The 12,832-nt window shown below is 55.7% G+C and overlaps 4 protein-coding genes across 4 annotated transcripts; 3 read left to right on the plus strand and 1 right to left on the minus strand.

Annotated features, from left to right (window-relative positions):
- Positions 1 to 672: 672 nt before the first annotated feature.
- CDEST_09603 (Putative DnaJ domain, Chaperone J-domain superfamily) lies at positions 673 to 2,841 on the plus strand. The gene is made up of 4 exons (XM_062925762.1): positions 673 to 884; positions 1,004 to 1,192; positions 1,267 to 2,174; positions 2,258 to 2,841. Exons 2-4 carry the CDS (start codon positions 1,120 to 1,122, stop codon positions 2,546 to 2,548), a joined length of 1,272 nt encoding a protein of 423 aa, XP_062781813.1. The 5' UTR covers positions 673 to 884; positions 1,004 to 1,119; the 3' UTR covers positions 2,549 to 2,841.
- A 1,312-nt stretch (positions 2,842 to 4,153) lies between these two features.
- On the plus strand, positions 4,154 to 6,394 carry CDEST_09604 (uncharacterized protein; the record flags this gene model as incomplete). The annotated part of the gene is made up of 4 exons (XM_062925763.1): positions 4,154 to 4,504; positions 4,565 to 4,669; positions 4,770 to 5,693; positions 5,804 to 6,394. The coding sequence occupies exons 1-4, from the start codon at positions 4,361 to 4,363 to the stop codon at positions 6,392 to 6,394; spliced, it is 1,764 nt and encodes a 587-aa protein (XP_062781814.1). The 5' UTR covers positions 4,154 to 4,360.
- A 2-nt stretch (positions 6,395 to 6,396) lies between these two features.
- Positions 6,397 to 9,247, minus strand: CDEST_09605 (uncharacterized protein). Its single transcript, XM_062925764.1, has 2 exons — positions 8,540 to 9,247; positions 6,397 to 8,389 (listed from the first exon to the last, which is right to left on the minus strand). Exon 2 carries the CDS (start codon positions 8,383 to 8,385, stop codon positions 7,489 to 7,491), a length of 897 nt encoding a protein of 298 aa, XP_062781815.1. The 5' UTR covers positions 8,386 to 8,389; positions 8,540 to 9,247; the 3' UTR covers positions 6,397 to 7,488.
- Positions 9,248 to 10,764: 1,517 nt separating this feature from the next.
- On the plus strand, positions 10,765 to 12,694 carry CDEST_09606 (Putative proteasome alpha-subunit domain, proteasome, subunit alpha/beta, nucleophile aminohydrolase). Its single transcript, XM_062925765.1, has 3 exons — positions 10,765 to 11,023; positions 11,162 to 11,386; positions 11,531 to 12,694. The coding sequence occupies exons 1-3, from the start codon at positions 11,021 to 11,023 to the stop codon at positions 12,182 to 12,184; spliced, it is 882 nt and encodes a 293-aa protein (XP_062781816.1). The 5' UTR covers positions 10,765 to 11,020; the 3' UTR covers positions 12,185 to 12,694.
- Positions 12,695 to 12,832: the final 138 nt, after the last annotated feature.

Consider the following 12,832-nt stretch of genomic DNA (forward strand, 5'->3'; position numbering starts at 1 on the left):
TGAAACCAGAGATGCATTGTTTTTTTCAGCAAGCCTCGTTCTGGTAGTTGTAACTGTCCTGTCGCTGTTAGGGTTTGAGTTCAAGTTCGAGTTCGAGTTCAAGGTCAGAAAACAAAGACAAGGACAAGTAACGGACATGCCCTATGAGATGTTGTTTCTCCTGCCGTGGATCAAAGTAGTGCATGTTTGTTAACCTCTTCACCAGCTCCCCACCAATTTTAATAGTCACACAACATGACAACCCACCGACAAGTCAGTCTACTGGAAATGGAAGATGATCCAGTACTTTCTCTTCACAAGAATGCCCACTTGGACAAAGGGGAGTTACTGGAGTCCTGGCTTGACAACTACTATCATCACTGGAGCTCGCTAGGTGTTGTCAGGACTAAAGACAGACCACAGGAGGTTGCACCTTCAAGCAATGTTTACCTCAGCAGTAACAATTTGCTTACATAAGTTTCAAATGTCAAGCCTGCACAATTAAGGGAGAGATCTGGATCAGCCTAAACCCAACATGGTCTGGTGCGATTCATGACAGTGCAAGATTCGAGAATCCCTGCCCGGAACCTTCTGCTTTCAGTTGGGCCCTTTTCTCTTGCAGGCCCAGGGCCCCTGAGATGATACGACCCTTTGGCCATTGCGCCCCCCCCCCCGGCCGAAGCCAGAGAGGCGAAAAAGTTCCCTTGTCCACGGGAAATTCCACCTCATCCAGAGCCTCCCCCAAAGAGACCACATTTCCCAATTGCAATTTTTGTGGGAGAAATTTTTCGTTTCTTGTTCACCAGAGACGAGGTGGAATCCTACTGGACGGGGATACTGTCAATTCGAGAAAGCCCATTTGCTCGAATTCCTTGGTGGATAGAAAAAGATAGGGACTGAGAAAGGTACGTGGCCACTGACTGGCAGCTCCATACCCATACCCATTACTCTGTACCCATACCTATTACCCATACCATACCATACCAGCCAGACGCAGCTCAAAGCTAACACCTGGCATCCCCAGATTTGATCTTCCCACGCCGACGCACTCCCTTCTCACCCTTCGGCCATTGCGCGCCGCCTCTCCTCGTCTACACTACCTCTCTGGCCTAAGGATTGACTGGGCTCAACACCGCAAACATGAAGTTCAGCAGCATCCTGTCCGTTGGCCTCCTGGTCGTGTCGCCCCTGGCTGCGGCCTGGAGCAAGGAGGGTGAGCACGATGCCCTGCACCCTGCCAGACGTGCAACTTCTCTGCGCAACTCCAGCTAACAACGCGACGCACAGATCGCGAGATTTTCCGCATTCGCGACGAGATCAAGGCCCACGAGGCGAATCCCGACCTGACCTTCTACGAGCTTTTGGGCGTCAAGAACTCGGCCACCATTGACGAGATCACCAAGGCCTACCGCAAGATCTCTCGTACCCTCCATCCGGACAAGGTCCGCCAGCAGCTCATCGCTGAGCGCACCAAGGCCAAGAAGAAGGCCACCAAAGAGCCCGGCGTCAACGTCCAGAAGCCCCCTACCCAGAAGGAGATCAAGTCGGCTGTCAAGATCGCCTCGGATCGCCAGGCTCGTCTGGGTCTCGTGCGCAACATCCTGAGCGGCCCGGACCGCGACCGCTACGACCACTTCCTGAAGAACGGCTTCCCGGCTTGGAAGGGCACCAACTACTACTACAACCGCTACCGCCCCGGCCTGGGCACCGTGCTCTTCGGCGTCTTCCTCGTTGGCGCCGGAGCTTTCCACTACATCGCTCTGTACATGTCTTGGAAGCGCCAGAAGGACTTTGTCGAGCGCTACATCAGGTTCGCCCGCAACGCCGCATGGGGTGACAACCTCAGTATCCCCGGAATCGACACGACCCCGGCGCCCGCCCCCGCCCCGCCCGCCGACGACGAGGAGGGTCCCCAGCAGCCCATGAACCGCAAGCAGCGCCGTATGCAGGAGCAGGTCGCCCGCAGAGAGGCCGCTAAGGAGCGCGGAGGCCGGTCACGCAAGCCTGCCGCCGCCGCCAGCACCGGCAGCGGCACCGCCACCCCCCGCGAGGCTCCCGTTGCCCAGGCCGGCCCGACCGGCTCCAAGAAGCGCGTTGTGGCCGAGAACGGCAAGATTCTCGTCGTCGATTCCGTCGGAGATGTCTACCTCGAGGAGCAGGATGCGGAGGGCAACACTGAGCAGTACCTTCTTGATGTAAGTGCTCCAAAGGAAAATGAGAGAGAGAGAGAGAAAACCTCCCAAGCCAAGCTTGACACTCACCCACTAACACTAAATAGCCCAACGAACTGCCTCAACCCACTATCCGAGACACGGCGCTCGTTCGTCTCCCCGTCTGGGCCTACAACCGCACTGTCGGCCGCGCCCTTGGCCAGAACCAGGTTGACTTGGAGATCGATACCGAGGACCTGGACTCTGACGATGGCGAAATCCAACACACCCCCAGCTCCGACTCGGCTGCCGATGACTTTGAGCTCCTCGAGAAGTCGACTGATTCTCTGGGCAAGGCCAAAGCTACGGGCGCGCAGACTGGCGGCAAGTCCAACAAGCGCAAGAACAAGAAGCGTTGAGGAAAGAAAGACGGACTGGGGAGGGACGTCATTGAGTCAGCCGCCCAACTGTTCCGGTGTCTCCTCGCTGCTGCGACGGGGTTGCGTGACGAGTTGACTGGTCCCGAGGACCGGATGAGCGACTCGAGAGTTGCATGACGCGCACCCTGAAGTTGCGTTTGTTTCTCGCGATGCGCGTAGATAATCCATCAATGCAAATTTTGAGTACAAGGAATCAATACGAGACAAGACCATGTTGGCTCCCAACGGCGGAGGGTCTCGCTGTGCTGCGCGTGTACCAAATTTGTCCAACAGGGAGGGCGTGGAGGGGCTGGGCGCACTCCATTCTGTCAATCCTTCTCCGAGGCCGTTCGTCTCTACCGTCTGTGAGCGTCGGAGAAAAGTTCCAAATATGGTTCCCGCTTTCCCGCTTCCCGTCAAACAAAGTCCACGGCCCTGCGCAAGTGCGTGAGACGTTCACCTGCATCTCCTGATTCCCTGATCCCCTTGCCTTCATCATCTTCAACTCTATTTCGTCCCATGCCTGACTGCATGCCGGTTTTGGGTAGGGTTGTTTTCAAGTTTCCACGGCGCCTCAGGTCATTACCGCAGGGCCGTCCCGTTGACTAACACCAGAAACAAACATCAAGCAGGTTGACAGATATCCATCCTGACGGCCAACGGTGACATCCATCATCACGGCGGAGGGATTCCTCTCCCACTTTTTATTTCTTTTTCTTCATGAACGTCATACCTCAACGGGCTGCCTCCTTTGCAACCGAGTACCTGGCATGATCTCCCTCCACAACTACCAACTGTTGTCCTGAAACAAAGAGACGCCAACACCACCAAAGGAAAAAAGAGGCCCACCTGTTCCTGGGCTTATGCCCAAAGGGGACGAGAGCCTTCAGCCAAGTCCTAACCCGCCGCGCTTCTTCTTTCGATCTCCCGCTAAGATGGGAGGGGTGCTCGAGCGCGCCGCACAGCAACGCACCGCTCGAGCCGCATGGCCGCCCGGTCCTGAGCCGGTTCCAGCTTCGCGTCCCTGTTCTACCTGATGGTTTGCTCCTCCTCGTCTCTGGACCATGCCTTTAGCGTCTGTTCGCCGGGGACGCCATTCGAGCCGCTAGACGGATACACTATCCCGATCGAGCACCAGCCTTCGCTTCCTTGCGATCCATTCTCGTCGGCGAGGCACGTACCTATCTATTGCTATTCACTTGGTCGGCCGTCCCCCTGTCTGGGGTTTTACAAGCTCTCGAGCTGTCCAGACACAAAACACACACGAGAGAGAGTTTTCGCCAATGTACACCTTCCATTGGGCTCATCTCAAGTACATCCTCAATACCGCGTGGTCACGGAACTTCCAGGAACCACCCCCACCACAAACCTCTCGCAATTGCTTTGAGTGTGTTGAGAGATTGTATTTGGATCGAGCTGGACAGACGGCTAGTCCCACAACCGAAATCTATATTCGAACGGTCGGGCCCAGGTCCGCGGCGCCACAAACTCGGGACGCTATGTTATCCTCATGCTGGCTCGTACTTCGAGATATCAGGCTTACCCCTAAACCTAGCGCGCCACCGTGTCCGTGAGGTGATACTATGTATACCCGGTAACCCCCCCTGAGACCCTGACGGGTCTATCCTCCCCGGTCATCCGCTCTGTTCTCCGGTCTTGTCCCGTCAACCCGGATCAAGATTACTGCACATCCCATTCTGTCGACCCTTCCCTCTATGACGATTCAATTACACCCTCGTCATGATGTCTGGGTGAACACGCAACGAACAAACTGAAGGATTACTTTTGGATGCCGTTCTCGTCTACTGAATAATGGAGGATCGCAGCGGGCAAGTGCTGGCCGTGGCGGTCCTCTTCTTCGTACTATGTTGGATCGCCGTCGGCCTGCGCATATACTGCCGCGGCTGGATCATACGCTCGCTCGGCGTTGACGATAAGCTGATGATCGGCCTCATGGTATATGACGCACTCACCCGGAAACCTAAGGGCCGACAGTTGGACTGACCTCAATAACAGCTCATTTTTACCGTCTATCTCATCACTCAGATTCAAGGCGTTCGCTACGGTACCGGTCGACACAGAGTCGACCTCAGCCCAGAGAACTATCGCGATGCTCTCATGGTATGGCCTCTATACCAGCGCTCTCTCTCTCTCTCTCTCTCTCTCTCTCACTACCTCAAAGTGTTTAACCGGACCTGATACTCGCTGACACTGTTCTTAGTATTGGTACATCTGCGAACTCCTCTACATCATTTGCTCTTGCCTGCTCAAGATCTCCGTCGGCTATTTCTTACTTCGCGTCTCCATCCGCCGCACCCACGTATGGATACTCCGTCTTCTCATGCTCGCCACCGTCCTCTTTGGCTCGACGTACTTCTTCATGGTCATGTTTCAGTGCCGACCCGTCTCGACCTTCTGGGAGGAGTCGCCCCGCGTGGAGGGCAAGTGTTTCAGCAACCGTGTCGTTCTCATCATGACCTACACGGCCTCCATCTGTAACTGCCTCGCGGACTGGGGCTTTGGGATCCTCCCGCTGTTCATCGTCTGGTCGCTCTCACTACCCAAACGTACTAGACTCCTTGCCTTTGGCATCCTGTCCTTCGCCGCCATCGGGTCCACGGCTACGGTCGTCCGGTCGGTTTACATACCAACCCTCCTCGACGGCGATGACTTCCTATGGGCCACCACCGACATCGCCCTATGGAGCACCGTCGAGCCCGGCATCGGCATTACCGCCGCCTCCATCGCCACCCTACGCCCCTTGTGGCAGCTGATATGGTACCGCACGGGAATGACGTCCCAGGCTCCCCGCGCCGTTGCCTGGCGAGAACGCTTCCAGGGCAAGCCGACCTATGTCCGTAGTGATGGATCCGACCCCCGCCAGCACCCGCGACACCCCGTGCCAGACAACGCGCCCCTGGAAGAGATCGAGGCCGAGATCAATGCCGAGTTTCGGACGGAGGCGTCGCGCGTCAACCGTTCCGAAGACGGCTTCAGCTCGTCTGCAGCAACGCGCCGGAGTGGGCTAAGCAAGACTTTTGACACCTCTCAGGGGAGAAACTACCCGGAAGGCGATCGACAGTCCCTGGTCATACCGCGCGAAGACTACAATGGCGGGAAATGGCTGTGTCCTTCCCCACGCGAGGTACATATGGTTCAACCCTCCCCCCTCTTTCCTTTCTGCCCACGAATTGTCTCATCACAGGAGGAAAGGTAGGGTTTGATTCGACAGTGCTAACATTCATCTCTCCGTAGGGCCAGGAAGGACACGAAATCGAACTCGATGACGGCGTCCACATGACACCGATGGCGAGGACCGCGCGCGTCTCCGCCCCGATGGTGGACTGGTGCTCCCCGCGGATGTCGGCTCTCTCCATGGGTTTTGGACTACCGAGCCGCGACTCAACGCACTCGGCCGCCACCACCTGGGGTTTTGGAAATTGCGATGGCACAGGCAGGTTAAGCAATCAGGGCCTCGGCGACGGCAACAGCAACAACAACAGCAATAACTACAACAGAGCGAGCCGGTTCAGCAACATCACCCATGTCGACAACATTCGGGACAGCAGGCACACGATGAACACGTACACTAACACCAATACGAACCCGCGCAACAGCAGATTTGACCGGTACAGCCGCACGACGCGGGCGAGCAGTCGCTACACCCGCGGATCGCAGTTCCTGGCGCCGTCGCAACCACCGCCGGCGTTGCCGTCAGGAGACTCCCCGATGCCGACCCAGCCCCCGAACACGTGGCAGGTCAGCGTCCCCGCCGGCATGAATTCGGCGCAGTGGCTGTCGTCAAGGATGGCGGAGCACCCCGGGTATCCGGGCCGCAGGCGGTAGCGGAACGGCGGTGGCGCGGGCATCGGCGCAAAAATGGGGTTTGAGGAACACGCCGCTTAGCTCACAGCTTCGGCGGTCCTCCGTTGCGATTATCCCTGGGACGGGGGCTGTGGAGTCGCCAACTCACGACTGTCTTATCAATTAAGGCTGTTTCTCAGACACCCATTACCATCAAATCTATACCGACAAACATCGACAACACAAAGAAAATCGCTCAACCGGCGTGCCCGTGAGGTGTCGTTTCATGACTGATGTTGGCGACGACACCCCGTCTGGCTGCCGCGAGAGAGAGGATAATGAGAGAGAGAGGAACAACGGCAAGCTACAAATACCAAGGAGTTTACAGGCGTCGTTCATCTAACCAGGGAAGGCCAAAACAGGGGGTCTATCAAAAGTCAGACAGGAACACGGGGAGAAGAGGAAACACCGACACATGTATGATAGCATAGACTCATGTACCGCTAGTATCGCGTTAATAATTCAGGACACCTAGATACTGCGCAAACAAACGCGGCCCTTTTGCTCCCGGAGGACGAAATTCAGGGTACACATGGGTAAAGCATGGCCACCGGGACCAGTCTTTCTGTCCAGAACACAATGACAAAAGTCATCTATCCACCGAGGGCCCATCGACTGCGAGATACCGCACCAGATAGACAATACATCAAGTTGAGAACACCAGATATGCCAAGTACAAAGGAGGCATTAAAAAGAGGAGAGGGGTCAATTAATAGAAGAAATACCTGAAGAGACATCGAATGTCGTATGCACCATCACCGCAGCTTCCCATATTCCCTCGCCAACTACCTCATCCTGCGCGAATATCCCAATATGGAGGTTTTTTTTTTTTTTTTTTTTGGTAGCTGCTTCGTAGTCCTGTTCATCCCTCATGCGTGCCCAATGGTATCTGGCTAGTTCCTTACTCGTAACGTTCTTGACAAAAGAAATATGCTTCCCAAAGGAGGCGATCCAGTATCATCTTAGTATCCGCCCATGTGTCTGCCATGCAGTCTAACTCGTGAGAGAAAGAGATGTCTGCTGCTATGCTGAAAGTAATAGAAAAAAGGAAACAAAAAATTTGCGCAAGGCTTCCTTCACAAAATCTCCATGGCCTCCATGTTGCCGGCCTGGCCACCAAAGTGCTGGAAAGCGCCGTACTGGTTCTCCATCTGCATCTGCATCTGGATCGCTTGCTCCTTGGCCCAGTCGTCGCCGAATCCCTTGTAGACGGGGTCAGTAGCCGGCTTATAACCGCCGACGGCGGAGCCATAGTGGGCGTAATTGTCGTTGGAGCGGGCCTCGACCTGCTCCCGCTCGTACTCGCGGCGCATCATCTCCTCGTAGCCGGACATCATGTAGGGCTCGACTTGATGGGAAATGGAGCTCGCCAGCCAGCGACTGTCGTCAGACTGAACTTGGGTGCCGTCAAGGCTCATGACGGCGTTTTGCTGGTGCTGTTGCTGCTCTTTCTCCGCCTCCATCCGCTCGTACCGTAGCTTCGCGAGCTGCTCCTCTTGCTCGAGAGTTGTGCTAGTCCATGCAAGCGATGGGTTGTCTGTGCTCGAGGCGGGCGGCGCGGCACGCCAGATTTCGATCAGGCGCAGCTGATGGGGCTCTTCGGAGATTCGGAAAAGCTGGATCTGAGAAGGGGACAGAACGGAAGGGCTGATGCCGTGCTGGCTGAGGACGATCTCGGGAGTCAACTGCTCGGTCTGGGGGGGTTCGGACGAGGGACGCTGAACGGGGACGTCCTGGGCTTGTTGCTGACGAGCGAGGTGTGCGGAGTGAGTGTAGTGCTGGGTGATGGAGTAGATGATGGGTGCCGGAGTTGATGCGGGATTGGCGGGGGCGGGGTCGGAGGTCTGATGGAGCTGCTCATCGGGCTTGGGGGGCTGCACTTGGCTCTGGACCTCGGGGTTGAAGGTCAGGTTACGGGAAAAAAGGGTTGCAAGGTCATCTTGGGCCTGCATTGTAGGTGCGTAGGAAACCATCGTCCTTTAAGCTTGTCAGTGATTATTCGTGCTGGTTGGGACATGGCAGTGTAATTTGCGATACGGCCAACGGTCCATCGCCGACAAAAGCCCGGCGGGGCTCCGAATGGCCGGCCGGTGAGCGCGGGAGTTGAGGGAGGGAGGAGAGACTTGCCTTTGTGGTAGATGGGGTACTGGGAGATGAAAACCCTAAAAGACAAATGAGAGAGAAAAGCCGTTTCGATAGACCTGCTTGCTGTAGAAGTGAATCTCCTTGCGATGCAGAGAAGGGAGTGGTTTGCTTTGCTGTCTTGGGGAGGTATTGCTTCTTTGCGCTTGTTTGGTAATCGGGTTCGGAGGCTCGGACAGCGGTAGAAAACAGGAGTGTTTCTTATATTGGCTACTCTATGTACTCTCGAGAGCTTGTTTGTGCGAAGACGATAAATAAGAGAACACAAGAGAGACTCGAGGAGATGGAGAGAGGAAATGTCCAAAGGCAGTCAGTCTGAGGAATAGCAATGGTGGGAGGAGCGATGCTTCGGGTTCGATGGGCTTGTTTCTTGGGCACGAAGACTGCTGCAGTTGGTGACAAGGTTGAGTTGGAGGGTGGATGCAATGCGGATGCAGTGGGATCGGATGGGTTCGTGGTGGGGTGGCGTGTGGCCCGTTGTCTCTGGGGGTCGTTACGGCGGCGTCGACGAGGAATCTGGATGAGTGGTCGGAAAGATGATTGTGCAAAGATCTGAATGTCAGGCAGCAAGTCGTGACGTGATTTTGAAAAGGGAAGAAGAACAACAACTAGATTTAGCTAAAACCAGGGCACGGGTTGTGTGCGGCGAGTGCGAATCTGGGCTATATATGGCGGAAGGAGTCACATTCATTTCTCGCAAGGAAGGAAGGAGGGGGACGCAGAAGGCGGCAGGAAGGAGGGTGGAGGGGAGGACCTGGCGGGGGGAAATTAGGAAGGAGGGGCAACTAGCGGGCGAGGCCATGACGCAGGACAGGGCACCGTGACGCAGATTCACTGGCTACAGTTCGTCGCTTGTTCAGTTACTACTGAGTTGCTGCCGCTACCGGCCGGTGGAAAGGCGCACTGAACATTTCATTCCAGCACCTCACTGTGGGCTGTGAGCAAATGCAATGCGCATGAGGGAAAATGCCTGCCTAGGAGTGCATCTGTCACATCCACACACATCACCACTTCATCACCACCAACACGGCACCGACCAACGCTAGCCGAGGCGGGCTCCTTTCGTCGGGCCGGAATCTCTGCCTGAACCTGCAGTCGACCCTTGCTTGCTTTTGTGGTTGTCTCGTCCACAATATGGCTCATATATTCTATTTCCTTGAGAAACCACTGGGCCGACAGACCCGACAATTCTGCGAACTCGGTGCCTGGCCTGACATGGAAGATGCGACCCTGACAGAAAGACGGAGGGCAGCCGGCAGCAAGCGTCAACTTGAAACATATTTCTCTCCCAGATCCCGCGCATGTCGCCCAATAGGTCCATGACACGATCAGTCCACATGGCTTCTGGAAGACCACGGAGGTGTCAAATGCGTTTCCCGTGACACACTCGAGCCCCCCAGATAGTCGTCATCTGCGCCTTGTTAACTCTGTTCTGTCCGGTACCCTCTCTAGTCTTACTCCGTCCGAGTGCAAACGATGATGCTGTTGTTCTCTCTCTCTCTCTCTCTCTCTCTCTCTCTCTCTCTCTCGGGCCTGTTCTACACATTGCAGCATGTGATGCCCTTCCCAAGAGCATCCCTAATCTAAGACCACAGGGTCCATCCATCCTCAACATTTTGCCTAGTTTGATTCCCTTCCAGACCGGTTCTCCGGACCCAATCCGATGATTCTACACCGCTCCTCTTCGAGCCCTCCTCACCCTATCTCCCATAGTCCCAACGCATGTTTCGACAAACTCGTCCGGGCCTGCACTCTTGAGCATTTATTTTTGTGCTACCGATATTCAAGATGTGACAAAGTGCCTGGCGGGACATTTCGGCAACATTTAGTCGTTGAGCTTCGGAACTTCCGACAGGAACAGCAACAGACGAATATTTTGTTCACCTAGGGTTTCTGTAGAACTGTTGAACATAACCCAGTGCATCGTAAATTGGCAAAATGGCTGCCAACAAACTGCCTCTCCTCGTCTTAAGTCCTCCAGCACCTGGCAGCTGCAGCCCACTGCAGGTGCAACGGCGGGATGGTGGGGTAACTTCACCCCTGTTAGCTTTCATGGAACTTCATGATGAATGTCAGCTGCCCCATACAGATTAGATATCGACAGTTGAGCCACATCTTCGCACAGCCACATTTAAAGATGTGGCTGATGCTCTCCTTCCTTTCTGAGTACACGCCTCTTCCCTGGGTCCACCCCCAGCTCTTCCCCAAGGGCCTGAGGCATGCCTACGTCCAGCCTCGCCCATCGACCTCACGCAGCAACACGCAGCTCCCGGGTTGCCTGAAGCTCTGATCTCAAGGCCCCAAACCACATCCCGCCATCGTCATCCACCACCAAAGCTTCCCGACGACCAAACCACTTTCCGCCAACCTGCACTCCATCACGAATCCCTCCCGTTGCCGGCCGTCCTACGCCGTCCTTTTGACAACATAACCACGTTTCCCCAATACTCCGAGCTCTAATTCACAATGGTAAGCCTTTCCCTTGCCAGGTACCCGAGGGGAACCATCACCTCTCAGCGACCGGGGTTGCTGGGAGCTACCGCTGCACCCCAATACGTGTCCAAGGCCATGACAATTGCTGATCCTTCCGCCTCTTCCTTCGGATAGACGTCGATAGGCACAGGTTATGACCTGAGCAACTCCATCTTCTCTCCCGACGGCCGCAACTTCCAGGTCGAGTACGCCGTCAAGGCTGTCGAGAACGGCGGCACATCCATCGGCATTCGCTGCAAGGACGGTGTCGTTCTCGCCGTCGAAAAGGTCATCGCCTCGAAGCTATGGAAGCCCAACGCTAACAAGCGTATCGCCACCATTGACAGGCATCTCGGTGCTGTAAGTCGGCCCCTCTCCCAACCAACCATCACATACCCCTCCCTCCTAGATGCCGTCAGGTTTGTGTTTAAGCAATTTAGCCCCAATTGCCCCGTCTTTTCACAATTAGATTTTGTTCCTAGTCACTCAACTCACACCCAAAAGGTCTACTCAGGCATGATTCCCGACGGCCGCCACTTCGTCGACCGCGCCCGCGAAGAAGCCCGCGGCTGGCGCGAGACCTTCAAGACCCCCATCTCCACCGCCGACCTCGCAGCTCGCATGGGCGGCTACCTCCAAGCCTACACCCTCTACTCCTCCGTCCGCCCCTTCGGCATCACCGCTATCGTCGGCGGCTTCGACCCCTCGACCGAGTCCCCCGTTGACGGCGAGGTCGGCTCCGGCCCTAAGGTCGGTGCTGGCGGCAAGGACACCTCCAAGAAGCACGGCGGTCCCTTCCTATACATGATCGAGCCCTCGGGATCCTACTGGGGCTACTATGGCGCCGCCACCGGCAAGGGCCGTCAGGCCGCCAAGGCCGAGCTCGAGAAGCTCGACCTTGCCGAGGGCGGGCTCACCCTCAAGGACGCCGTCAAGGAGGCCGCCCGCATCATCTACGTCGCCCACGACGACAACAAGGACAAGGAATTTGAGCTCGAGATGAGCTGGATCAGCGACATTGACGGCCCTACCAAGGGTCGCCACGAGGAGGTGCCCAAGGACCTGCGCGAGGAGGCGGAGCGGTTAGCAAAGAAGGCGCTCGAGGGCGACGATGACGACGACGAGGACAAGAAGGATGACGACAAGATGGAAGAGTAGATTCTCTGATGACGGGTCGAGGATGACAGGGGCTGAGGCTGGATTGCTCGTGGTAGCAACCGAGGCATTACGACAGAGAGACGAATCAAAAGATAAAAAAAAGATCTGTCAAAACACACACGACGGCAGCCCTGCTTCGGGGTGGTACCTTGACGGCCTCTTTTGTGTAATTGTAAAAACACCACGATAAGGGCTATGGCAGCAGCATCATAGACTTATCAGACCGGATTCGGGCACATCAGTTCCAAGGATTGCTCGTCTTGCGGTATGCCTACTAACCAACATGACCATCCATGATAAACTCACTTGAATGGAAAGTGACGTGGTTTCACTGGCGTAACGAGTACACTTGGTCTTTTGGGTGGTGGCCAGCACCGATTGCGACACAGGGAGCCAGATAGCAGAGGGCCAAGTACGGGTGATTGTCCGCCAAACGCAGGAGAGAGGATGAAAGGGAATAGGCATTTCAGCAGTTTACTCACCGAACAACGAAGAAAGAGCTTACGGCAGTGTTCCTCTTAAATACGCTGATTCATCTCATGTCAAACTACCAGATGGCCCATTTATTCCGTCCTGTGGTTTTCTCGCTAAATACTTGGAATCATAAATAAACAGATAAAATAAAAGCAACCGCCACGCTACCAGCCC

The sequence above is a fragment of the Colletotrichum destructivum genome, chromosome 6 (genome assembly GCF_034447905.1).
Source record: "Colletotrichum destructivum chromosome 6, complete sequence".
Lineage (NCBI taxonomy): Eukaryota > Fungi > Ascomycota > Sordariomycetes > Glomerellales > Glomerellaceae > Colletotrichum > Colletotrichum destructivum.

What these genes read in the sequence shown, in the direction of transcription:
- CDEST_09606 (XM_062925765.1), top strand. An exon ending in TTGACAGGCATCTCGGTGCT is followed by an intron (nt 11,387 to 11,530) that starts GTAAGTCGGCCC and finishes CACACCCAAAAG; the next exon opens with GTCTACTCAGGCATGATTCC.
- CDEST_09603 (XM_062925762.1), top strand. Translation starts at nt 1,120, where the DNA reads ATGAAGTTCAGCAGCATCCTGTCCGTTGGCCTCCTGGTCGTGTCGCCC. An exon ending in TGCGGCCTGGAGCAAGGAGG is followed by an intron (nt 1,193 to 1,266) that starts GTGAGCACGATG and finishes CGCGACGCACAG; the next exon opens with ATCGCGAGATTTTCCGCATT. An exon ending in CTGAGCAGTACCTTCTTGAT is followed by an intron (nt 2,175 to 2,257) that starts GTAAGTGCTCCA and finishes AACACTAAATAG; the next exon opens with CCCAACGAACTGCCTCAACC.
- CDEST_09605 (XM_062925764.1), bottom strand. Translation starts at nt 8,385, where the DNA reads ATGGTTTCCTACGCACCTACAATGCAGGCCCAAGATGACCTTGCAACC.